Source organism: Hemiscyllium ocellatum, chromosome 31 (genome assembly GCF_020745735.1).
Source record: "Hemiscyllium ocellatum isolate sHemOce1 chromosome 31, sHemOce1.pat.X.cur, whole genome shotgun sequence".
Classification (NCBI taxonomy): Eukaryota; Metazoa; Chordata; class Chondrichthyes; order Orectolobiformes; family Hemiscylliidae; genus Hemiscyllium; species Hemiscyllium ocellatum.
Window position 1 is genome coordinate 26,768,745 of NC_083431.1, and position 25,863 is coordinate 26,794,607.

At 37.2% G+C, this 25,863-nt stretch overlaps 1 protein-coding gene across 1 annotated transcript in view; it reads right to left on the reverse strand.

Annotated features, from left to right (window-relative positions):
• prpf8 (pre-mRNA processing factor 8) overlaps positions 1-25,863 on the reverse strand; it is a 51,542-nt gene that overhangs the window by 2,377 nt on the left and 23,302 nt on the right. Inside the window, exons 11-39 of the mRNA XM_060848413.1 lie at positions 25,357-25,476; positions 24,478-24,612; positions 23,623-23,752; positions 23,252-23,448; positions 22,434-22,640; positions 21,843-22,006; positions 21,602-21,728; positions 21,265-21,457; positions 20,513-20,700; positions 18,307-18,545; positions 17,274-17,420; positions 15,601-15,811; positions 14,806-14,922; positions 13,727-13,974; positions 13,345-13,524; positions 13,125-13,260; positions 11,305-11,474; positions 10,982-11,111; positions 10,756-10,902; positions 10,358-10,518; positions 9,984-10,175; positions 9,426-9,663; positions 9,111-9,239; positions 8,658-8,771; positions 7,638-7,811; positions 5,117-5,310; positions 4,572-4,811; positions 2,744-2,885; positions 205-345 (exon numbers count right to left, since the gene is read on the reverse strand). Coding sequence (XP_060704396.1) covers positions 205-345; positions 2,744-2,885; positions 4,572-4,811; positions 5,117-5,310; positions 7,638-7,811; positions 8,658-8,771; positions 9,111-9,239; positions 9,426-9,663; positions 9,984-10,175; positions 10,358-10,518; positions 10,756-10,902; positions 10,982-11,111; positions 11,305-11,474; positions 13,125-13,260; positions 13,345-13,524; positions 13,727-13,974; positions 14,806-14,922; positions 15,601-15,811; positions 17,274-17,420; positions 18,307-18,545; positions 20,513-20,700; positions 21,265-21,457; positions 21,602-21,728; positions 21,843-22,006; positions 22,434-22,640; positions 23,252-23,448; positions 23,623-23,752; positions 24,478-24,612; positions 25,357-25,476 — 4,911 coding nt within the window. The remainder of the gene's footprint in view (positions 1-204; positions 346-2,743; positions 2,886-4,571; positions 4,812-5,116; positions 5,311-7,637; positions 7,812-8,657; positions 8,772-9,110; positions 9,240-9,425; positions 9,664-9,983; positions 10,176-10,357; positions 10,519-10,755; positions 10,903-10,981; positions 11,112-11,304; positions 11,475-13,124; positions 13,261-13,344; positions 13,525-13,726; positions 13,975-14,805; positions 14,923-15,600; positions 15,812-17,273; positions 17,421-18,306; positions 18,546-20,512; positions 20,701-21,264; positions 21,458-21,601; positions 21,729-21,842; positions 22,007-22,433; positions 22,641-23,251; positions 23,449-23,622; positions 23,753-24,477; positions 24,613-25,356; positions 25,477-25,863) is intronic.

Sequence of the window (25,863 nt, forward strand, 5' to 3'; positions counted from 1 at the left end):
TACACTGATAAAATCCTGCACATTTCAGGAATATGAACAAAAGCATTAAACTTGTATGCAGCTGAAATTTCTAATTTGCAAGATGAATAATTTATCGTACACTTCACACAGCATATTGTATTAAAAATGAGGTGGTGAAAGTATACAGAATTCATGCTGAATACATCATTTCCATGATATTTATAAAGCAGTGGTAATCTATACCTTCAAATATTCATGTTGTGGCAGCTGGTTAGGCAAATGCACAGTCTGATGGGTTCCCCATTGTGGCACCATCACAATACATCTGATTTCCTTCACTTGAGGGTTATCTGGAGGACTCACACCATACAGATATCCTGCAATCTACAAAAGAAAACATTTTTACTACAGTCTACAAATTTCAAATCAATACCTCAACTAAACTTTCCTCATCCATTTACTAACAAGGAGCACAAAATTATTTAATTAACTGGGTCACAAAGAGTTTCTAGCTGCACTCTGTAAACATTACATTTAGTCCAGGTGTAAAAGTACATGCAAACTCCCTTCATTGGGTAGTGGATAACTGCACTGAATTGAATTCATTTGGTTATAGGTGACAATACCACAATTAGCACAGTATTTCCAAACTGTGTTGAGAAGACGTGAGAAAAAGAGTCCAAATCCAAATTATATCCACTACTCAGTGAACTGAGGTGGATTGCACACTTCTCAGGACTGGACTTTAGATGCAATGCTTTGTCATTGATTAAACTATCTTCTACTGTATGATATGCTACGATGCTCATGCCAAGAATGGGCCATTGCTTCCAGGGAAATGGGAAGAAAACTAGTGTGTATTGTGACTTGGAAATGCAATACGAAAATATCTAAAAGATTTGACATCTGTTTGATTTAATTAGTTGGTATTATCCATGTAGTGAAGAAAGTGAGGACTGCAGATGCCAGAGATCAATGTCGAAAACTGTAGCGCTGGAAAAGGACAGCAAGTCAGGCAGCATCTAAGGAGCAGGAGAATCAATGTTTCAGGCATCAGCCCTTCATCAGGAATGTATCATTCCTGATAAAGGGCTTAGAGTTGTAGAGTCATAGAGATAAGCATACCAGCTCGTCCATGCTGACCACTGACCAGATATCCTAACCTAATCTAGTTCCATTTGCCAGCACTTGGCCCATATCTCTCTAAACTCTTCCTATTCATATACCCACCCTGACGCCTTTTAAATGTAATTGTACCAGTCTCCACCACTTCCTTTGGCAGCTCATTCCATACACACACCAAAAGTTGTTCCTTAGGACCCTTTTAAATTTTTTCCCTCTCACCCTAAGTCTATGCCCTCTAATTCTGGACTCCGGTGCCCCAGGGAAAAGATCTTTTCTGTCTATTCTATCCATGCCCTCATTATTTTATAAACCTCTATAAGGTCACTCCCTCAGTTGCCAAATCTCCAGGAAAAACAGACCCAGCCTGTTCAGCTTCTCCTTGAAGCTCAAATCCTCCAACCCTGGCAATATCTTGTCAATCTTTTCTGAACTCTTTCAAGTTTCACAACCTCCTTCCAATAGGAAGACCAGGAAGAAGGGCTTATGCCCGAAATGTCGAATCTCCTGTTCCTTGGATGCTGCCTGACCTGCTGCGCTTTTCCAGCCACACATTTTCAGCTTTGATCTCCAGCATCTGCAGACCTCACTTTCGCCCCGTAATCATTTCCCTATCTTCTTTCAGAGTACTTAGGTACACCTGATCAGGTTCTGGGATCTATCCACTTTCATGCGTTTTAAGCCATCCTCTGTAATATGGACATTTTTCAAGATGTCACCATCTATTCCCTCACATTCTATATTTTCCATGTCCTTTTCCACTCCTGCTCCCTGGATGCTGCCTGACCAGTTGTGCTTTTTCAGAGCCACACATTTTGACTCATTACTCATGTAATGTTTTGTTCGGTAAAATGCAGAGAGCCATGCATCATAATTTGAGAATTTGAAAATTTTCAAACTGAAACTTATCATGTAGATGTTAATATTCATTCTTTGTTATGGCTGTTACAGACAATTGGTAACCAATAAAATTAAATTTAGGTCATAAAATCGTATTTTTCAGCTTTAGATTTGAGGTAAATTCCCATTCATACTAGTTAACAAAAAATATTAATTTTCAATCAACACAATTCAAAGTGATAGTTCAAGGATTGAAAGCCAAAAACTTTCAAGTTCATGCTATCCATATTTTCTGATACCGTAGACTGTGGTGCAAATTGATGAGCCGGCACCCTTCAAGTTATTTTTCAAAAATTCTCCAAAACTCTTCAAATCATTAAGAGACACCTAATTTATTCGAGAGATTGGTGTAGTGGTGATATAACTGGACTAGTTATCCAGAAGAGCAGGCTAGTGCATAGCAGCTGCAGTATTTGCTGTGGAAGGGTTAGCGTGGACTCAATGGGCCGAATGGCCTGCTTCCACACTGTAGGGATTCTATGACTTTGATTCTACGACTTTGATTCTACTTTGAATTTAACGGAATACGGAATTGTAAGCTATTCTTAGTAATGATAACAAGAAAACAATTTATGTTGTGGAAATCTCTCTGGTATAGGGAAAAGAAATCAACTGTTTTTATCCAGTTGCCTTATGCATCGCTCCAGACCACAGCGATGTGATCTGAATCTTTAAGTGTCCTCTGAAATGCCTAGCAAGCCACTCAGTTTAAGGATAGTTAGGGATATGCACCAATTGTTGGCTTAATAGGGGAATTTACCTGTGCTCTCAAATCTGAAATGCAAATAAATTTCTTCAGCACATTCTTCGGCAGAATATAAGTATAACCAGTCTCTTTGATGTCATCAGAGGAAACATAGATATGATTGGTACGTAAGTGAAGGTTGGCCGCAGATATTGCTCTGTGCAGAATAAAGAAAACAAATTAAAGGAAACATGAGCCAATCCACCATTCAGTAATTCTTTGACTGCAGAAATTTTCACTTCAAAAGTTCTGTTTACTGCAATGGGTCCAAAAGTTCATGATCAGATTATACCAACTGATACCAAGACTTTATATATTGGCCTCTTCAATTCAAATCATAGGAGAGGCATCACTTCACATTTTTAAAATTCATTCACGGGATGTGGGAATTGCTGGCTAGGCTAGCATTTACTGCCATCTGTAACTGCCCTGCGAAAGTGGTGCTGAGTTGCCTCCTTGAACTGCTGTAGTTCTTGAAGGGTAGGTACACACAGTGCTGTTAGGAAGGGACTTCCTGGACTTTGGCCCAGCAACAGCGAATACAATTCTAAATCACATGTTGTACACTTCACCTAGTGGTAAGAATATGCACTGTCAAACCCCAATCTCCAAACACTATGCTTATGTTTTAAATGTTTACTCTCAATATTTACAAATAGTATTTTCCAACATTACTAAAAGGCCATCAAGGTTTTCTCCATTTACATTTACGTGTGAACCTGATGGTTGTGGCTAACTTAGCAGTAGCTGATATGGTATGTCAATAAGGAGAGGCATCAGTAATGTCCCTGGATCAATAATCCAGAACCCCAGGACATGGTTTCAAATCTCAGCAAGGCAGATGGTGAAATTTAAATCCAGTGAAGTCTGGAATTAAAAAGCTAGCCTAATGGTGACGATCTTATCAATTGTTGTAAAAACCCAAGTGGTTCACCAACACCTTTAGAGAAAAACAATTGCTATCCTTACTCAATCTGGCTGACAAATGACTCCGACCCAGAGCAATTTGGTTAATTCTTAATTGCCCTGAGCAATGAGGGATGAGCATTAAATGCTGGTGTAGCCAGCAATGCCCACATTCTGTGAACTCACAGGCATTTTAAAACAAAGAGATATTTTGAAATGTAATCTGTGATGTGGAAACAAGTTCTTTTCTTGTTTTAGCTTATCATCATCGTGAGATACAATAATGAGCTGCAGTTTATGCTTTAAACTAGAAGACTCTAGCTTCATTACCTATCCCACCCAACCACCTCATCCAATCAATAAAGAAAGAAGTATTACTTATGTTAATAGGCAACAAATGCAAAGAAGAGAGATTATATCATAGCATTGTTTCTTACAATACTTTAAAAAATTATATATAAATATTATTATTTGTGATGGGAAGTTTTACAAATATTATGCTGCAAGTACTTCTAATTTTGGGCAGACTTGTCAATGTTATCTATATTTACACACCACAAAACCTGATTGCAAGGTGCACTGAAGATCATGGTTCATTCACACCATTATCTCAAGTTATCTGCACATTATAATCTTGAGTGCCTCATCTCTAATTAAACTTGCTTCATTACAATTTGGAACCCTTTATGCAACTTCAAAAAGAGGGTATATTGCAACCTGAAATCTTAAAAGAATACTGAACTTCATTATTTCAGATAGTGACATATAAACTTATTTGATTTATTGAAAATTAACGAAGTTTATATACGAACTTTAGATGTCATTCCCAAATCACTGATGACTACAAAAAACACAAATTACAACTCATTTACTGATTAGTGTTCCAAGTTTAACTTCCCAGTTCACCCCAATATGTTAATGCTAAAAGAAATCATACCTGACTCTCCATTCAGTTTTGGATGAGAAGGTTTGAGTCTCATAGTTACTGGTTGTGGAAGTGATGATTTCATCACCGTGCTTATTTACAGTGCGCGTCTGGGTGGCTGTCAACTGAGACTGCTCTTTGGTTTGCTTTTCAATTTCAGCAATTTGTTGCCTCTGTTGTGAAGGTGCTGAGATCTCCATACCCAAAATAATGTCACGAATCTCAGATTGAGTCAAAGATGCTACGTTCACACTTGAAAAATAACAGGTAAACTTAAATACAATATGGCTCATTATTAACAAGATCTGGTTGCTGTCAGTGGAAATAAAACAGAACAAACTGTTTAGTCAATAACTAAGTTTGATTGCAACTGACCTCGAAAATTCTAAAATATCAAACAGACCACTGATTCTGTAAGTTTGCCCATCAATTTAACAAAGAATTATTTTGAGAAGCTTCAAAGCACAAGCATCTGCTGTGATTTCAACAAGCTAATAAAAATATGCTGAGAAACATTAGCAAGGTTCCCTTTCACTTGCACTGCCATAGTCACTCACTTGTTTTTCTTGCCATAGTCAGCTAGAATAAGGTCTTTCAACTGCACTTCCACTTTTATCCATTCTTCATCAGTCAGAGTTGGCCAGATGTGATGAGGCTCTGTTATCGTGGTTTTGTCTGGTTTCAGGATGACTTTTGCACGATCATTGTTCACATGTAGTGCTCGAAGAATTAAAATCAGACGAGAGAATGCCTACAAACACACCAGTAGGGGGAAAGAAGAGAAAAAGCTTATATGTTGGTTTTTGAAATTCACTAAATTAAATGTTTTGCATCAGTAAAAATGTTTGCAATTTCTTCTGACTTCCCCATTGATAAACATCACGTGGCAGTCACCGAATTACACTGACTTGCTATTTACACAGAAGGAAGCCATGGTAATTACTGTTTTAAGTCATAAATTTTGGCATGTTTGTATACCATTCACTTCACCCCCTCACGTCTTGTTGCTTAACAATTACATTTTGTAATGATGTTCCAATTTCTTCCCGCAAGCTCTACTTTTTCCTTTTTGTGCTCCCAATGCTCTGTGATGGTAAACTATCCAATCAGAACAATACCTGTATACTCATATAGCATCTGTTAAGCTTGGACTCTTGCAAATGTACAATCAAGGTCTCTCTGTGTTTAAGTTGACAGAATGCGTTTTTATGGTCATGGTGTTTGCACTCCAGATCAGATAACCCACTTAGATAAATAAAACATGTCTACTCATTACCTTTTACAGTATCTGTAGTTAACTGTGCCACAAGAGCTGTTTATCTAGTTCTGTTTATTAAAATAGTAGCTTAACAGTTACCAATTTCTGTTGCATTTTAATAACTCTGCTAAAATATGCACAAATCGCAAGGTGGTGAAGCTCTAACTTACATTTCTGCTGTACTTTGCATATTTTGAAAAACAGTGGACTTTGAATAAATGGAAAGAGGGAGGACGATTAGGCAGCACAGAAAAAGAGTTTGCAAGGTAATTGCAGAATTGAGGGAACACCAAAGGACAAGACGATATAGTGAAAAGAAAACAAGCAGAAAAAGTAGTGGGAAGACGAGGAGTAACCTGTTGTCAAGTAGGATGGGAGGGGAGGCTCATTCAGCTATGCAAGGCTCAATTTGAATGAGATGAATTCATACAATCTTCTGAAAGTGACAGCAAGAATTGTGAAATAATTACACTGACACAACAGTGATATTTACAGAAAATAATAATAATGATGTACTTGTGGCAAGCCATTGACAGAATACAGACTGCAGGGCTCAGAATAAAGTGTAGTGATGGCCAACCACGTGAATTGCTTAGCCTCAAGATTTTGGCAGAGATCCACAGTAGTAATGTTGTACAGGTGCAAGAAAGCAATGCCTTTAGACTGGATGTGAGGGAGGAAGCTCAGCATTGAAGAATATGCCAAGGTGATATCTGAGAAACATGCAAACAAAGGTAATACCACTTCAGTGACAGTAGATCAAACACTCAAGACATAGATATGTAATACTAGCCCAATTAAAGAAATGCTGCAAATTTAAAAGAGGCTTTGTTCATTTAAAAAAAATCACAAGTTTGCAGACTTCTAAACAGCCATCTTCATTCAATCTAGTTCACTGAATCCAAATGCATAGTTAAGGAACTGATGAACAGCCAAGTCGATTAAAAACAACAGAAGCACTCAACAATGGAAAATATACAGATCATCAGACTGGATATACAATTACATTAAAATAGACCCAAGCTTCTTTCAAAAGTCCACCATAGCAAATAATCTTAAAATATAAAGCATTTTGTCCCTTACTTCACTGCAAAAGTAGGATTAATACTTACATTAAGAAATCAAGCATTCATTCTGGATTTTAAGATGCGAACAAGCTAATCGGTAGACTTGTAGAAATCACATCTCCCCCCACCCTCCCACCTAAGTTATTTTGGTCCAAAGCGTATAGGGTTTAAAATGCTAAGTTTAGCATACTGCATTTTACAAAAATGACAGAAATTCAGTAGATTTGTAAAATTTCCTTATGACCCTGAAGGCTGAATGAATTATTCTCATGCTCTGCATAAATTAACTGTAGTCAATATAGAATGGTACTAAAAAGAAGTTTCAGAGTTGGAGAATATTTTAAAATCCCTAGCTCAAGTCTTTTAGATTTCGAATCCCTACAATGTGGAAACAGGCCCTACATCCCAATAAGTCCACACCAAGCCTGTGAAGAGTTACCCATCCATTCCCCTACCCTGTATTTACCCCTGACTACCTGCACATCTTTTTGACTGTGGGAGAAAACCGGAGCACCCACGCAGACACGGGGAGAACATACAAACTCCACACAGTCACCCGAGGTTGGAAACAAACCTGGGTCGCTGGCGCTGTGAGGCACCAGTGCTAACCACTGAGCTACCGTGCTGACCCAACTTGTAACATGCAATAGCTTATTTTGGAAGAGGATGAAGAGTGTAAAACAATTAAGCGTCATCATCACTGATGTATGCATGGATTTTACTTCCCACTAAAAAAAGCATAATTTTACTTACAGTATAGGAGGAAATGGTCTTCAACCAATCATCATACAGGTTAAATAAAACCATCTGGGGCTCAGTTGCCTTTAAAATCAAATCACCAAACTTCTCCACTTTCAGACAAGCCTGGAATGGCAATTGCAGCTCAGATCCTTTGATGACAATGTTAGGGAAATCCAGCAAATGAACCTAAAACAAGTAAAAATGCCCACTTAAAAATTAATTTTGACAGAGTACAAAGATTGCTACCAAAGTTTTTCCAAATTATTTAAAAATGCAAAACAAGCTGTTTCCAACAGAATGTAACAAGGCAAACACATGTTCCACCAAGGTTAAGGATTATATTATCCATAGGTTTCTTGGACTCCTCTTACCTAAAGCATCACTCAGTTAGGTTGATGGCATCAAACTGATATTTAATTTCAATGCAGGAGTTAGGATACTGTCATTTAAAATGCCTGCCATGATCTGTTTCTGTCTATGTAGTTGCAATCAGCCTTTATAATACTTGGAAACCCGTTAGTAGTAAACAGCCATCATAATTAATAAACAACAAATGCTACAGCATGATAAATAATTCATTACACCAAAAGTATTTAGATTTGCAAGGAGAACTGTTTTTCAGTCTGCTCATGAGTGTGTGGTATTCTATAGTATTCTTACTTCTAACAACTAGTGTGACTCTGAGCTACACGGACACTTGTATGTCAAACCAGTATTAGATGACTTGTTTGATCAATGGCACTTTACCGCTGGATGAGATTTTAAAAGATATGCTCCAATTTTACACAAGTGCACACCATCACACAGGGCTCCACCTAGCAGTGGTAATGGTCATAAACATGGCTATTTAAATTTATACAGACATCTTTTCACAAGACCTCTATTTATGTACACTGCTTTGGCATGGCAATCTTTAGTTCGTCCCTCATTTTAAATACCAGTTCTAAATGCAGCTCATTACAAACTTCTGATTTCTATTCCACTTCAAATTTTAAAGCAAGTTATCCCGAAATGCAAACAAGGTTTACTCACTTCCAATGGATCTAACATGCCCTTCCTTGTAACAATGATCTGTTTAGGCTGCTCTTCAACTGGAAGTGATCGGATCAAGGCAGCCACTTCTTCAGCAGTTTTCCATTTTGCTAGCTGAATACAAGAAGAACTGATTATTATTTGCACATTCAGAATATAAAAACTAAAGTTTAAAGTAATAACTCTAATATAAAAAATATTTGGATTCTGGTCCACGTGAAAGTGATTTTACACTTATACCAGTTTGCAAAGTTCTGACATTCCCATCACAAAATTATTTTTATTCATTGTTTCCTTTTGCCTTGATCAAATGGGACTGAAACATAAATGACATTGCTACACTATTTTCAAAGTTAAACTAAAACATTAAAATGTGTACAATCTACATTTCTTTTTATTGTTGATGCTTTTGGTTTGCTACACAGATTGGGAAAAATTGCATCTGAATATTACCTGGCCCAAACGCTTCTGCCCAGCCCAAACTGAGGTGTGGATAATTTTAAGGAACAACTGTCCTGTCCTGGGGTTGAAAATAAAAATGGCTCCATTTATTGGTTTTGTTGTCAAGTTGCCTTCAAATGTCTAAGGAAAGAACATATTTATGACAGATTAAGTTAAGTGAAATAGTATAACAGAAACAACACAGTTAACAATTAGAAACACATTAACTCAATCTTCTTTAGAAAGAAGTTTCAGCTTCTAGAATTAATTAGTCAAACATAGCTACTGGAGACTTTTCAATGAAGTTTTATTGTCAGTATTTTTTACCTTATGAATGGTGACACGGTATACATTTGTATCATCCACAAACCAAATTATTTGGTTGGAAAAGAGTTCACCATAATTTTGTGAGGATAGATAAGGCTCAGTTGGCTCTGAAGAATATAGCTGTAAACCTTTTCGAATACGTTCTCTCAACACGTACAAGGCAGGGTTAGCCTTCATGATCTTTGCCATTGCCTGCTGGATCAATGGTTTGGCACCTGGAAACCAGTTACCATAAGCACTGCAAAGTGAAGTAAAAGTAATATCAGCAAATTTTCAAAAAGAGATGGCAGGACATGCAAGATCAAATGAATTTAATGTTTGTTGCAATTTGGTGCAGCTAATAGAAATATGATACAGACAGTATACACTAAATGTACACAGAAAAGGGCTGCTCACATTCCTATCCAAGAATTTTTTGCTTGCAAAAAAAATGAATACAGTACAAACAATGTTTGAGCAACCAAGTAATAATGAGGAAAATGAAAGAATTATATATTTGTTTGCTGGAGTACATTATAAATTCAGCAAGATTGGTTTCAAGCCTATTAGAATACTTACCTATGCAAATTATAGGCCAGATCAATAGCAATCAATACACCAGTAGGTGAAGGGTAGATACTCATGTTATCTGTTGTATAGTCCAAGAACTTGGCTCTGGCGTATCTCTCAATATCATGAGAATCATAGTCACCCCAGCGCAACTGAATATCTATCCAATATTTTTGAGTAGTAGTGCTATCCATCACATCTCTTTTAAAATCAGAAGAGATAATTGGTTAGTATATACAATATGATTCAAAATGAAAACATAAAAAATGAAACTGGAGGTTTTTTTTTACAATTAATATGAATGTTAAGAACATGAAAATGGTTCAAATATATATCATACTTCAGAGCTACTATTCTTGAACAAAATGGTAGAATGGACATACTTTGAGTCAGCAAGTAGTGATGGTCTAGAAACATTCCACTTGTATGATGCAAATAGCAGAATATCAGCACAGGAAGAATTCATCTTATAGGATTTCCTAGGGTGAATAGTTTCTTTCTGCACAGTCTCAATCTCTAAAGCATCCAACTCTTGATCAAAGACCTACAAAGAAAATCTCATCATTTAAAATCTAATCTGATATGGCAATTCTCGAAAACTTACAAACAAGACAATCTGAACTTTATACATGATTCTGAAGATTAAACTGCTCACTTCATCTTTTTCCATGCACATTCTTTTTTAAATTGATTTCCCCTTGTTGCGAAGTTTCAATGACAACACCCACCATAAACCAATAGAAAGGTCTTCTGAAAATAAAACAGTAGCCCAAACACTGACCTGACATAAATCCATAACAATGCTCTCGTGAATCTTCTGCCACAAATGGGCCCTGAAGATCTGGATCAAAGAAATCTTGAGAGTAGGGATTTTGCCGTGCATGAAAATTCCTGTCAGATCTAACTGCACCTGGAAGCCTACATAAACCTGAGGGTGAAAAAATATTTTCAGATCATTTTTGACAATTTACTTTGTAAATAAACTTAGGATTACTTCACAAATTTACATTAGCCCTGTTGATAGTTGGTGACCACCAAAGAGTGAATCTTCTGTTGGGAATCTGATTCAAACCAGATCGCTGGGCATTAGTCAGCTTCTTCCACTTCATAGATTCCTCAAAGCCACTTGCTTTCTCCCTGTAAGGATAGATTTTAAGAAAAATTGAAAACCCATTGCTGATAACCACAAATCAAACATAAAACAGAAGTTGATGCAGATGTTCTTTTCTCAGAGTTACATAAAGGTCAAATGATCAGAAACAAATCAAGTTTACAGAGAGCCAAAGGATCTCCTCTATAATGTGCTTGTTTTTGAAAATAAACCTCATACCAGAACAGGCCTTCCCATGTTGGAAAATAAGTTCCCTTGAAGAGAGTGTGCTCTAGAATGCCTTCAACACCGCCTAGTGCTTGGATCATGTCAGTACGATAGTTATTCAAATTCCATAGCTTGCCATCATGTCTCTGATGGGTCCACCAGAATGGATTCTGTTTTAACACCTGGGAACAACAAAAAATGTTAGCTACTTATATCTTTCAATAATTAAGGAATTATTTTCTTAACCATTATACATTTTCTTAACCATTATTACACCGCCTGCTATAATTTGCCTATTCCATACGTAACGGTACGTAAGTATAAGCCACTTTTATAAGTCCAAATCCCAGTTGGAAATTTTGTTAATGCCTAACTTCACTGTTTGAAATTTATTTCCCCAATACTGAAGTTATGCTATTCACAGCTGAGACAAAATAATTAGAGTACCTGGTTGCATAAGTGTAGGTATTGCTGTGTGCATACAACAGATGGGGATAAAACGTTGAAACAAAACACCAACGTACTAATTCTATAAGTTAAACTCCCCATATTGCATTCATCTCACAGAATAAATAAAAATAGTAATTAATGTTTGTGGGATTTGTTGGCTAGGCCAGAAATTCTTGCCCATCCCTAGCTGCTTTCAGGATGGTGAGCTGCCTCCTTCAACTGCTGTAGACCATGTGCCATATATACACCAAAATGCATTCAGGGACAGCGACAAGACAATGATAATAGTTCCCAAGCCAGCATGGAGTTTGGCGTGGAAGAGAGCTGCAGGTTATGATTTTCCTGTGCATCTTATGCCCCTGTTCTTCTAGATGGTGAAAGTTATGGGTTTGAAATGTGTTTTTGAAGGAGTCTTAGTGAGCTGCTGCACCTTGTAGACAAAGGTATGCAATATTGCCATTGGTTTGTTGGTAGCAGACAGCATGAACAGTTTGCCTAGTTAATGGGCTACACTGTCCTAGATAGCGTTGAGCTTCTGCAATGCACAGAAATGGAGAGTATTCCATCACACCTTCAACTTGTTGACTTGTACTTTGTTGTTGGTAGCAGGCTTACGGAAATCAGGAGACAAATTATTGCCACAGAACTGTCGTCCTCTGGTCTGCAGTTGAATATTTACATGGCAGGTTCCTGTTCAGTTTCTGGTCAATGGTAACCTCAGCATGTTGATAGTGGAGGATTCAGTGATGGTAATAGCCATCACAAGATAAGGGGACATAGTTCAAGATTCTCTCAACAGAGATGGCTCAATGTAAGTGTGGCATTTAGCAACCCAGCCTAAATACTAAATTCAGTATTGGGAGGACATTCCCTTGAGGAATACCCAAATGGACATCCAACAGAAGTAAAATCTGTCGGATTTCATCTTAAATGGCCAATTCCAAACTTTTCTCTTACTCCTCCTCTTCCTCAAATGGCGGGTGAAACAGAGTCTTTGAATTATTTTAAGACGGAGGTGGATAGATTATTTTTAAGCAAGTGGGTGAAAGGTTATCATGGTTAAATGGGAATGTAGAGTTGAAGATACAAGCAATCAAAGCAATCATTATCTTATTAAAAGACTTAACAGACTTAACAGGCTAGATGGTATACTCATATTCTTAATTCCCGTGTTGTGACACAGGGTGGTAAACTTTTTTTTAAACAATTGATTTTGGGCATCTTCTGCACAAGTGTCAAGCTTTGAAAATAGCGCTAAGGAAGGGCTGCAAGCTGCTATGTTAATACATCCATTAAGATGGCAATCCAGTCAGAAGAGCTAAATAAATGATAGCTTGATGAACTGATGTTCACAAAAACATTTTTCTTTTAAGAAATCATACCTGGTACTGTTTAAAATCAGTTCTCACTCTCCAGCCCTTATCATAAGCTAGTGTGTGTCTGTCCTTCTGGAACAATGTGTTGATGCGTGGAATACCTCTATCCCAGGAGTCTTCCAGATCTTCCAAAGTTAGGCGTCTGAAATTAGAAATAGTTTGTGAAATAACCAAACTACCATCAAAATTTTATTACCACTGTTGTTTACAAAATGACAAAACTGACCTATTTTGTGCAATAGCTTCCTGTCGTTTCAGTGCATACTCTGCCCATACTCTCTGTGAATCAATGAACTCACTCTCCCAAGGCTGAATGTAACGATAAAGATTAGGAATCAATTGGTCCTCTTCATGACTCATTCCTGATCGAAAATGAGTGATGCCCACATCTGTCTGCTTGGACCACCTAAAAAAATGTAAAAGCATTGTGCTTAAATCGCCATGTAACTTAAAATGGAAGATTTCTTTATAAAAAGTTACAAGGAAAATGTCAACATTATGTTAAATAGATTTGCACAATGTTACATGCACACCTTTTGTGAATTGCTACATCACACATTTTGTAGTACATTGCGTAAATCAGTGAAAAGGAAATGTGTTTTTAGTACCTTAAGTCAGATTGTGGGATGAGAACGTGGCCCATTGAGAGCATCCCAAGACCACCCAGCTCCTTAGGTGTGTAGAACACCACAGGTGGAAAACGACTTGGCATCTTGGAGTTCAAACCAATCTTAATACGTGTCTGGATCTTGTTCTCACATTTCACTAAAAGATCTAATAACTCCTGTGTGTTAACCACTGCTTCACGGAAATAGGTCATCAAGCCAATCAGAGCAGTGTTCCACTTATTCACAATCTAAAAAGCACAAAGATTATGATACAGATTATTTAAACACACAGTAACTAAGATCAGGATTAGGCCTTTCAGCCCATACCACCCTTGATAGCTGACAATCATGGCTGAACCTCTATCTCAATGCCATATTCCCAGTTCATCCACATACACCTCGATGATTAAAGTTGATGGCTTAAAACCTTTTGCAATTAATTTCAAATTACTACATCCTATTGTTCAAGTCTTACACCTTTTCTGCAAAAAACAGTATATATTTGTCCCTCACAACACAATAGGCCCAGCAGAGAAATGATGGCCCAAATGACCAATTCAAAAGTTAAGAGTTAATTGAATTTTTTTTCCCTTTGACAGTTCTTCTGATGGAGAACTTAGCAAATACATAAATCCTTGTTGAGAATTGCATGGAAAATCTTTAGATAAGACACACCCTCTTTTGCAACATCAAACAGGGGACAAGGTTGTCAGTTATATAGATGTTACACATGCTTTTTATCTGTCTGACATTTTCTGGATAACTATCCAGACAAGTAAGTTGGAACACTATGAAGTCTATGACTTCAAATCTGAGCTGGAGACTTTTTCAGAGCATTTCTGGATGTAGGGGAATTAACATTGGAATGTAAACCTTCCAGGCAAATCCCAGTTTGGACTTTCGAGCGGTCCCAACACATAATTTTCAATAAAAGGGTAATTTTCAAAACTTTCCGACAGAACTCACATCCACTGCAAACACAGGCGACTTAGTTAAAGCCGCAGTTTAAAAACATTCAACATTCCATGTTACTATTTCAAACAAAAATGCTTGATGCAATGTCAGTACAAGAAACATACCTTAGTGAAAGTGGTGGAGCCAGAAGCCATGAGGATCTGACGTACTCTGTTATGGAATCGTTGCATGGATTCATCATCCACTCGGAGAAAGCACTGAGCTGTGCGTTCTTTGGTAACCTGCAATACAAATTAGAGAAAAAACACTACTATAGCATTGCTTAAAACACTTAAGACATTAATCCATTTCATAGACAATAAAGGTAACTTTTGAAGTACAGTCATTGTTATTAATATCCAATTTACAAATTATACAATATCCATGAGTTGAAGGAGTCAATTACCTTCATTTTTTTGAAATACAACTAATATTTGGGGAATTCAACAAATTGCTAATGAAATTCTAAAACACAATAGAACTGTATTTCTATATACTGCTACCTGTATTTATTATACTGGATTCCATGGCTTTCAACAACAGAGAAACCTCGATTATCAGATGGACACAGACAGGCAGTATTTTGTTCGGTTAATCGAATTCCGGATAATCGATAGCTGGATAACATAGTTTAGCTGAGCATCAGGACATTGCTATCTTGCCAGATAATTTGATATTCAGATAATCAAATGCCAGATAATGAGGTTCCTCCATATACTACACTTTTCAATATTAAGAGTCACACTTTCCCCAGTTGCTTTCCTGCTTTCTGATTATTTTTACCATATTCAACTGATATCCATTATTTTCTCAAAACATGTGATACTGAAGGTCAAGTGATGGTGTAACAGGTCAGATCAGAAATGTGCTTCCTATTAGGTACAGAATTACTAATATTATTACAATTGCAAAGTTTGTACCTCATTTTGTAAGTTCCAGACTCCATCTTTGTGAGTAAATTCCTCATAGCTAGTACGACATTTAGGAAGAATGCGGCACTCAAAACCAGACATGTTGAATAGCAGGTTGGGATTGTCTTTGCTGTATACAGATACAAAACTGTTCTCCCACTGAATAGTGGTAACAGACCTAGGTAGTCGATTTTTAATATCCCAAAACACAGCTCGACCACTACGAGAGAGTAATTTATCAGCAATTAATAAACACAGGCATCAAGCATGAATGAACAACCCTTCAGTGGCAGCATCAAATTGTGTTAACTGGTTTAATCTTTTGCTCATCCCTTCTGGCAGTTCACTTAAGATTTTGAATGCAAACTTCTAACATTAAAAAATTTCGAAGTGATTTTAAATTCCACAGATTTCTATGCTTAGTTTAGAAGATAGTTAGTGTCCATTCAGCCCGGTCCTGTTCTTTTACAACATTGCAAAAATCTGTGCTGAGTTGTGACACATTACTAACATCATCAGTCAATTATAACAAAGCTGTGAAGCACAGTAAAATTAATAAATTGTTGTTTCTAAATTACAAAACTCCTTTGTAATCTCTTAATAATTTTCTTTTGACAACAAAGCTTATCAATATAGTTCTTAACAATCTTTTATGTGCAATGCTAACACACTAATTTGGACACACTAATCAATTTCATCGAGAGCCAGCAGTACATCTTGAGTGTAGAGTTTGGAACAAATCTGTTCCTGATCTTAGTCAGTTGTGACACTGGTCCACGAAAAGACAGAAAATACCAATATCGGAAGGAGAAGGAAAAGGACTAGCATTACGTAGCATGTTATTAGAAAGACTCCTCTGCTTGGCTGTTCTTCAAACAGTAATGAGACCTTCCACATTCAGCTGACCAGGGAGCCTCTGTCTTAATATCTTATTCAAATGACAGCACCTTTTACAACCTGTACGAAGTCAGAGTTGGAATAAAGCTTATGCATTCAAGATTCAGGAGAAAGTAAGGACTGCAGATGCTGGACATCAGAGTCGAAGGGTGTGGTGCTGGAAAAGCACAGTAAGTCAGGCAGCATCCAAGAGGCAGGAGAGTCAATGTTTTGAGCATAAGCTCTTCATCAGGAATGAGGGGTGGACCAAGGGAGCGGAGAGATAAATGGGAGAGGGGTGGGGTTGGGGTGTTTGGGGGAAGGTAGCTGGGAATGCAATAATAGACGAAGTGGGGGTAAAGGTGGTAGGCTGGAGAGGAGGGTGGAATGGATAGGTGGGAAGGAAGATGGACAGGTAGGACAGTTCAAGAGGGCAGTGCCGGGTTGGAAGGTTGGATCTGAGATAAGGTGGGGGTAGGGGAAATGGGGAAACTAGTGAAATCCACATTGATCTCTGTATGGTTGGAGAGTCCCAAGGTGGAAGATGAGGTGTTCTTCCTCCAGGCGTCGGGTGGCTAGCATTTGGCAGTGGAGGCAGCCCAGGACTTGCATGTCCTTGGTGGAGTGGGAAGGAAGGAGACTTTAAAAAATCCGACAGTGATTGCAATGTTTATGTAAAAATTAAGCTTAGGTTTGGGGTGAAGACATATGTCAGATTCATGACATGTAGCATAAATCAAACAGGCAACCAGCAGGTAAATGTTTGCAATGGTCAATAATGATTAGATAAGACTTTTGACACTTACAGGTTGACATCATGCTTCATAAGCCTCATACGAGCATCTCTAGGCCAACACTTCTTGTTATTGTATCCCACAATGTTCTCATTGTTTGGATCAGGGTGTTCTGTAAGATAGCGCTGAATCAAGTCTCTGGCTTCATCAGCTGTAAACCTGAACATTGAAAGATTTTATTATATGCACTTGAAGAGACATATTCACTCATCAGCTCATTGGCTGCCTAAGTTATAACTAAGCCATCCAGATTAGAGGATCGTAACTAATTTTCATGGAGAGAGAACCTATACCATAGAATTCACTGCCCTGATCAAATTTCTTAGAACACGGTACCGGGATAAAGGATTTGTAAGGTTCAGTCAAACCATTCAAAAGGAAACATGACAATTATTTGAAAAAGTACAATGTGCAAAGTTACAGGTAAAGATAAGAAAATACACTAAAGGAGCTGCTTGTTTGGAGAGCTGACATAGACGAAATGGGATGAATGGCTTTCTTCTGTACTGTAATCATTATGTGAATTGCCAATTTGTATTGAACAGCAGCAACTGGGGTGCTCTGCCAAGGCAAAGCAGCTCTCTAAGAGCAAAAGATCTCTCATGGATCAATATCTAATTGTCGTCAAATGATGTGTTAGAAAGTCTGTGTGTTTATTCAGTGGGAAAAAAAATTGGCTCAGAACCTGAGAAGTACATTCACACCCACTGTCTAAATGTACAAACGACGGAAGATAATTTAGATACACTTGAATAGTTGTGGACCACGAAAGCAGCAGCAGACCATGCTTTCAAGCGAAGAGAGCATGATATAAAAAGTGCTTTGAAATTTAAGTATTCCAAAAGCAAAATTAATGTTCCAAAATTATTTTGCAATTAGCAATGTCAGAAGCTTACATAATTGGGCTTGAAATTAACTGCCATTTTTTTTACCAAGAAATGCAGCCTTTTACAATATTTGAGAAGGAAATTCATTATTTTGCCTGTGTTTTTGAATTGATGAAATTCATACATTATTTTTCAAGGTTAAGGAAATATTTTCTTACCTGAAAAAAATGTGTATACGCTCAATATATCTGCAAAAAAGTCTGACAGGATGAGCAACTTCTGTGGCAACGTCCTGGTAACTCAGAAAATCATTTGGCATTTGTGGTGGGCCAGCCATTTCACTGGCTCTGTGGAGACCCAAGACAAGGAGATCCAGCACAAGCCCATAGTACTGGACAATGAAGGAGGCAAACTGGAGCCCTCGGATAATGCCATAGGAATTGGTGTGGTTCATGTCCTTTTGTATAAAAGGAAAGAATAAGTCTGTCCCAAATAGAACATTTCAAAACACGACCGAAGCTACAATAACAAAATTACCACCAATAATGCGCTCTATTTCAGAAGACATTCAATCCAATTGTAAACGTGACAACTGCCTAATTTTTGGAATATATTCAACTGCAAACCTCAGTTAGCCTCATATTACCACAATGGAACAAGATTTCAGGAAAACAGCACTACAAAGGTACATAGCAACAATCAAAGTAGCAAGAAAGCAAATTAACTCTTGTGCCTAATAAAGAGATGGAGTACAAAAGAAACAGGTTATGTTCAAGGTTTGTAAAACATTGATTTAGCTTCATCTAGATTATTACATTTAAGGGATGGAATTCAAGTGTATTGCTTTTATCCAATGGTGCTGAGGTTAGAGTACTGTTGGAGCTGTAATCATCAAGGCAAATTGGGGATTTTTCATCACACACCTGATTGGTACCTTGCAATGGTGGACAGGTGGTGAGTTACTTGCTGCAAGATTCCTAGCTTCTGATCTGCTTTCATAGCTATAGTGTTTATACATCTTGTCCATTTCTACTTCTGGTCAATGGTAATACCCAGGATATTGATAGATGGGAATTTTATGACGATAATGCTGTTGATGTCAAGGGCAAGGTAGTTACATTCCTTTTGTTCGAAATGATCTTAGCTTGGACACTTATATAGTGCAAATGTTACTTGCTGTTCATCAGCCCAAACCTGTAGGTTATTCAAGCCTTGCTGTATATGGACATGAACAGCTTCAGTATCTGAGGAGTCACAAATTGTGCTGAACCTTGTTTACTTCTCAGTCAACATCCCCACTTCTGATGTTATGTTGGATTTAAGGTCATCGGTAAAACAGCTGAATATGGCTGAGAGTTACAACTGCAGTGACATCCCAGAAATAAGACCTCCATTAACCCAGACTACTTTTGTACCAGATAAGACTCCAAAGTGCGGCAAGTCTTATCTCCAAAGATTGTTGTTTTGCTAAGGCTCCTTGATGCTACACTAGATTCAAAAGTTACCCTGCTATCAATGGAAGCCATTCTTACCTCAACCCTGGAGTTCAGCTTTTTTGTTCTTATTTGGACCAAAACTGTAATAGATCAGGAGTGGTTCGGAGTAACTGCTGCTTGATGGTACGAAGGAAATTCCTTCCATTACTTTGCTGATGAATAATAGGCTGATCAGGTAGTAAATGCTTTTCAGGGCAGGAAATACCTGGGCAATTTTTCACATTGCCATTGTTACCGCTGTACCGGAATAGCTTGGCTAGGGGCACTGCTATTTCTGGAGACTAGTGCTTCAGTACTATTGCCAGAATGTTATCAGGACCAGAACCCTTTGGAGTATTCAGTGCTTTCAGTCATTTCTTAATATTGTGACATAAAACAACTGGAAACTGAATATATGATGCTGAGGGCTTATGGAGGATGCCGAGAAGATGAGGTATTCAAAATCATAAAGAATCCAGACCAAGTAGATGAGGAGACACTTCTCCTATGCGCAGGAGTAAGAGCAAGATATGATTTTTCAAATGGGAATAAGTTTTTTAAAAGAAAAATATGGCAGGACTGTGGGATGAAGGATGGAACAGTGGGGCTAGCCAAGTTGTTCTCGCAAACGCATAAAGAGCGAAATGGCCTCTTTTTGTGCTGTAAACTTCCTATAATAATATCATAGTTTGTCTGACAGGTTGAAACCACACATCACTTCTTTTACAGTCATCAAGGTTTGAAATAGTACATCATCAAAAATGCATTCTGCTATAGAAAACCTCATGCATTTTTAATTTCAAAACCTAACAACATATGTAAAAAAATTTCTATTCCACTGAAATGTTGTAACAATTCTATACTTGCATAATTTTGACAGTCAATATCAGTCTATATTCGATGCAGTTTGAAATTACTTATCAATCAGCATATCAGAAAATATGCAAACCTTGTAATTGATGACCACGTTGTTCTTGGCTGTCATGTAATCAGCAATGTTGTGATCTACAATTAGACGCAGCAATCTGTTCAGCAAAGTCAAGTCAATTTTCTCATACATTTTCTCAAATCGCGACTCTAACATGACATTGCATTCACCATCAGTTGTCTCCCACACATCCTGAAGATTGTTGATGCCTGTGTTAAGAAACCATTAAATAATAATAAATCCTAACATTAGCTAAATCTTTCAGTTCTACAAGGAATACATAGATTTCTAAAAATAAGTTGGAACTTTCTTTTTATCTTTTTAGATGAACGCAAATCGGTTAATTTTCTCAACAGGATTGACCTAAAAAGTTTGCACTGCATTAAATATGTAATAGGTCACAACTAAAAAGATGATATGTTGCTGGAAGAATATACAAAATTTCTCTTCCTCATTGGAAGCAACTTTCCACAAATGAAAGTTTAGCAATACTTGAGTTGTGCCACTCAAGGAGTATTTGTCTGCGTGGTAACTTAAAATCCATGCTTCATATTTCTATGCAAGTTAAATTTGCATAAGACGTTCGCTGCAACGAATATTTGTTACAAAACTTGCAAAAATATCCTTACACAGTGCCAAATAATTTGGCAAAAATACTTTTATCTGTTGAAATACATTTTTTCTGTTGTCCACAAAATGAAATTAAACAAATGCTTAATGAATGCTGTCAAAATCTACAAAAGACAAAGTTTCAACATGTAATATTAACATACCCTGGCACCACTTATATACAAGAGATGGAGGAGGCTCTGTATCAGCTGGCTTAATCCATGGAGGGAATAACCGTCGCTTGTCAGCTTCATACCACAAATACTGATCAAGGTAAGCATCAGTGATCTTCTCCAATGGTTCAACGTCATAAACTGGTACCAAGTGGCTGTACAAATCCATAAACTCAATACCAACCTTTCAAAGGAGAGGTTAAAAAAATCTAACATTATGATACTGAATAATACTTCTGTCATAATTAAATGTGCAGTTACAACATGACAATATAAATGGTTAGAACTGGGTAGGCACAATGTGGAAATTTATAATATCGCTACAAACCTCTTTGAAAGCTCTCTGAGTAAGTAAGTGTCGTTTAATTCTGGATAAAGCCTCATGAGGGTTATCATAGGCTTGCTCAATTAGACCCAGTTCCTCTCTCTGTGACTGGTTTAGCCTTGATTTCACACTGAAATTAAGTGCACAAAATGAAAGAAAAACATGTGTAAAATTAAGTAAAGTTTGACATTAATGGTTTTAATCATTTCAATTTACAATTTCAATTACAAGCATGCATTTTTACCTGTAAGCTTCTTTCAATCTTTCTAGAGCCAGGATCAGAAGCTTTGTGTCATGCTTGTATGAAAGAGGAGGGAAAGGAATTGGAGAGAAACGCCTGCTCTCTAGCCAATGCACAGTCGTGGTGTAGATGGCAACGGCTTCTTCCGCAGTGATGTAGGGACCATCCTATTAAACAGATTATTATTACTGCCAAGTAATTAGATCATTCTGGCTTTTAGAGAAAATGTGCAACATGACCAAATAAATGATATGACTATTGGATCACTTATGTGAAATACTTTATTATTAGTACTTTTACAAATAGTTTATTATCCCCCTAAATGAAAGTAGTCGTCCAAATCTAGGAGCACTCCATGCAATGTTTTGGAGTAGCTTCATGTTCTGAAGCAATTATGTAGTTCTATTTTTAAAAATATTCACTGAATTTGCTCTTTTATGAGCAGCGGATATAAATATGTTCTTTCAAACAAGGATGTTTTTACTAATCAGTAGAGGACTACATTTGGTTATCCACACTGCACTCTAAAGATTTTCAGCACATCTTGCAATGCTGTCACGTTTTCCATTAATATACAAGACACAGAGAACTAACCTTCAGGTAGTTGTGCTGTCTTTCCTGCTCTGCCTTCAAGTACAATCTGGTTAAGCGACCCAGATTCTTCTTGCACACAGTCTTGTCCACAGTTGCACCACGGCGAATACGTTCTCTGTTGTAATGTGCAGTATTTGTCCACCAGTCAGCTTTGGCTTTCACGTACCTAAGGATCATGTTCTCAATTGGAGTTGGCAGCCCTGGAACCTATTATAACAATACCAAGTCTCAACAGGTCATATTTTTAAATTTTTGTTTAACACTTAAAACCTCAGATACATGTAAACTATAAGGCAACTAGAAAACTTATGGATTCAAAATTAAGTATGGATTCTTCTTTAAAATGCATGCTCATAATTAAATCCTGAGCAGAAAATAAATCTTGCCCATCTCAACAGCTTCACTTAGAGTGAAAGAGTCAGAAGTAGTGCCAAAAATGCACACTTCAACACACAGCTCATAAATAAATAATTAGTCCCAAAAATAAGCTACATCTTTAGAAAGCATAGGACTCAACATTCTATTTTGGTGAATTTAATAACGTAGTGCAAAAGAATTGAAGACATATGTAACTGTAGAGTTTGTAATGGGGGGAGGACAGACTTGACTGGTTTAAAAGTATATCTGAGAACTGTGGATACAGCCAGGATTCTATGCTTGCTTGGATAATGACAATATTCAAAGTATACCTAGAAACAAACAAGACATCCAGTTTTTTAATTTAATGGAACACAGAACTACTGTCTGAAGAAATATTTTCGAATAGCATATTCTTGCTCATACAATATTCACTCATAGGCCATTATTCAAGTACATACCTTCCAAGGAATATTCGCCTTCCAGCATCTCCAAGCCTCACTCAAATGTTGCAAGATTGTCCTGGCCTTGTTTTGTTTGATTCCTTCAGGCATCATATCGAGGATATCATGCATAACAGCAGCTCGCAACTCCAGATCAAAGTGAGATTCCACACGCTGTTTGGTTACAGTCTTAGCTACTCCCTTGGAATGGCGACCTGATCAGAGTGGGTTGAGAGAAGTGGGAGATATTTTGGTTAACTAAGATTGGAGAATCTTTACAAATGTCTTCAAGAGCGATCAGGAAGGAAGTACAATTGTTACGATTTCAAGAACATTACACCTTTAGAGTATGTACAAGTTTTAAAAAAAAAAATACAAATCTTATTAACCTTCAAACTGTCTGGCAAGCAGGTTTCCCAACCACCTCTCCAGCAGTGGAGTTATACCCCTCATGAAGAAAAGCCACACTCTCCAGCCAGCAGCCCAAAATCCACAGCCAGGCCCTTTGCCTACTGGTCCCTGCAAAATTAAATATGGACCGCAGTTATTAGAAAACTACCAGTGGTTTTAACAGCACATAATATCAAGTAAACACATTGCATTGAATTTACAAACAGTTCATGCTATATAAAAGAAAACGATGTCAGTGCAGACTACCACTCGAAATGATTTTCTCTGTATTCATGGATCATGATTATCGCTGACTGGCCAGCATTTATTGCCCATCCCTAAATTTCCTCGAGAAGGTGGTGGTGATCTAGTTTCTTGAACATCTACAATCCACATGCTAAGAGTAGACCTGTTGATCAACGAATGACTTGCTCCGCCATTTCAGAAGCTAATAATCTAAAGGTTGTTTTATACCACTGAAGATTCAAATTATACTGAACAATCAATCAATTACACTGAATGATGGAAAATTATTTTCAAATGGAGAAGAAAGAAAAAAAATACATCATAATCTTGCAACAAGGCACTCGAGAACAGCAGGGGCTAAGGTGTGAAAACAACATCAACCCACACAACTACTGAAAGATATGATTTTGATAGGTAAGGGTAATGTCAGAAGAGAAAAAGTATTTTTTTCAAAATGTTCCAAAAAATGTATCAAAACATCATAAAATTGCTGACAAAATTACAAGAACAAATAAAAATTACATTAACATTTACAACTCTTGATAGACCATGGTGAGACCAATTAAAATGTGCAATGGGAGCCTTACAGAACAAAATATTGCGCTTACAGTGTTAAATCTGTAATAGATAAGGTGCTTCAGATCTTTACACATTCGGATTTGTCGCATCAGCTTGTACTTGTATCTGTACATTCCAGTCAACTGTCCAACATGAGCAAAGATATACTGCAATCCATCTGACAACTAGAGACAGAAAACAAATCATACTTAATTTTACAGCATAGCCAATGTCTTATTATAACTGACACAAAATGTGATTCTTTTCCTTGTTTGCACAAAATCATGCCCATTTAGACACTACAAGTTTAGCGCTGATGTACAGCTCCACTGAACGTATAGTGGGTGTTAAGGCTTAAAGTGACACAAAAGCTAAGTGAAGGGTAATGTTCATTCAAAATATCTCAATCCATCTCACTCCAATCTGACAGCCCAAACTCAGGCTTCCACTGCAACACAACTGCACTAGCAATACAGTGCAAAACAATTTTGTTGCAGTTTTAGCCTAAACAATTAACACCCAAAATGCATATCAATTCCCAACTAAGACACTAAATGACCAAAATACATATCTGTACTACATTTAAATTATTTTTCTCATGTTAATACATTCAAGTGATTACTTATTCATGCAATCATTCTATAATCTGTTTGTGGCATAATATTACACAAACCTTCAAATACCTGAACAGCAAATTCTTCAAATGTAAATAAAGTCAATACTCTTAAACCCAATTGTTAAATGCCATTCATAGATTAGTTTGAAAAAGACAAAGTAAAAGGTAGCAATTCCAAACTGGCATAAGAAAGGAGAAAGTCGACAGTATTTGCATTATTTCCAAGTTGAAATTTACTGTTACAAGACCATAACAAGAGCACGCAATATACTTGAAGTAGCTGTTTCCAAGTTTTGTTTTTAAATTGACATACCTGGAAGGCATCCACATTCCCCAGCCTGTACTGTACATGACTGTCAACAACAAGCTTTGTCAAACGTAGCACTTCACGGCATAAATGGAATGCATTGCCAAATCTGGATTTTTTACGTTCCTGTAAAAATGAACATATTGGTAGTTTTTTTCCCTTACTTTCTTTAAAGACCACAACAATTGTTCAAAACCTACTTCTGCTTCAGTTTAAATCAAGATAATTACATGTATGATTGTAACAAGGTCTGCCAGGTAGACCTCAAAATATGAGATCCCTGATTGGGGCTGTTAATCTGACAAATACAAACAGAAGTATCAGGCATCATGTTCACTCTGAGAGCTGCTCTGAGGAAGCTGGATCAATGTCAAGGACTCTCCACTTGTAATTAAAGGGTGACTAGATACCAGCCTCTCTCGAGTTATTTCATTCTTGGCTTCACAGATAACATGACATCTGTGAACAATAACAAATTGTGCACAGAAATGATTAACTGGACAGAGAATTTGT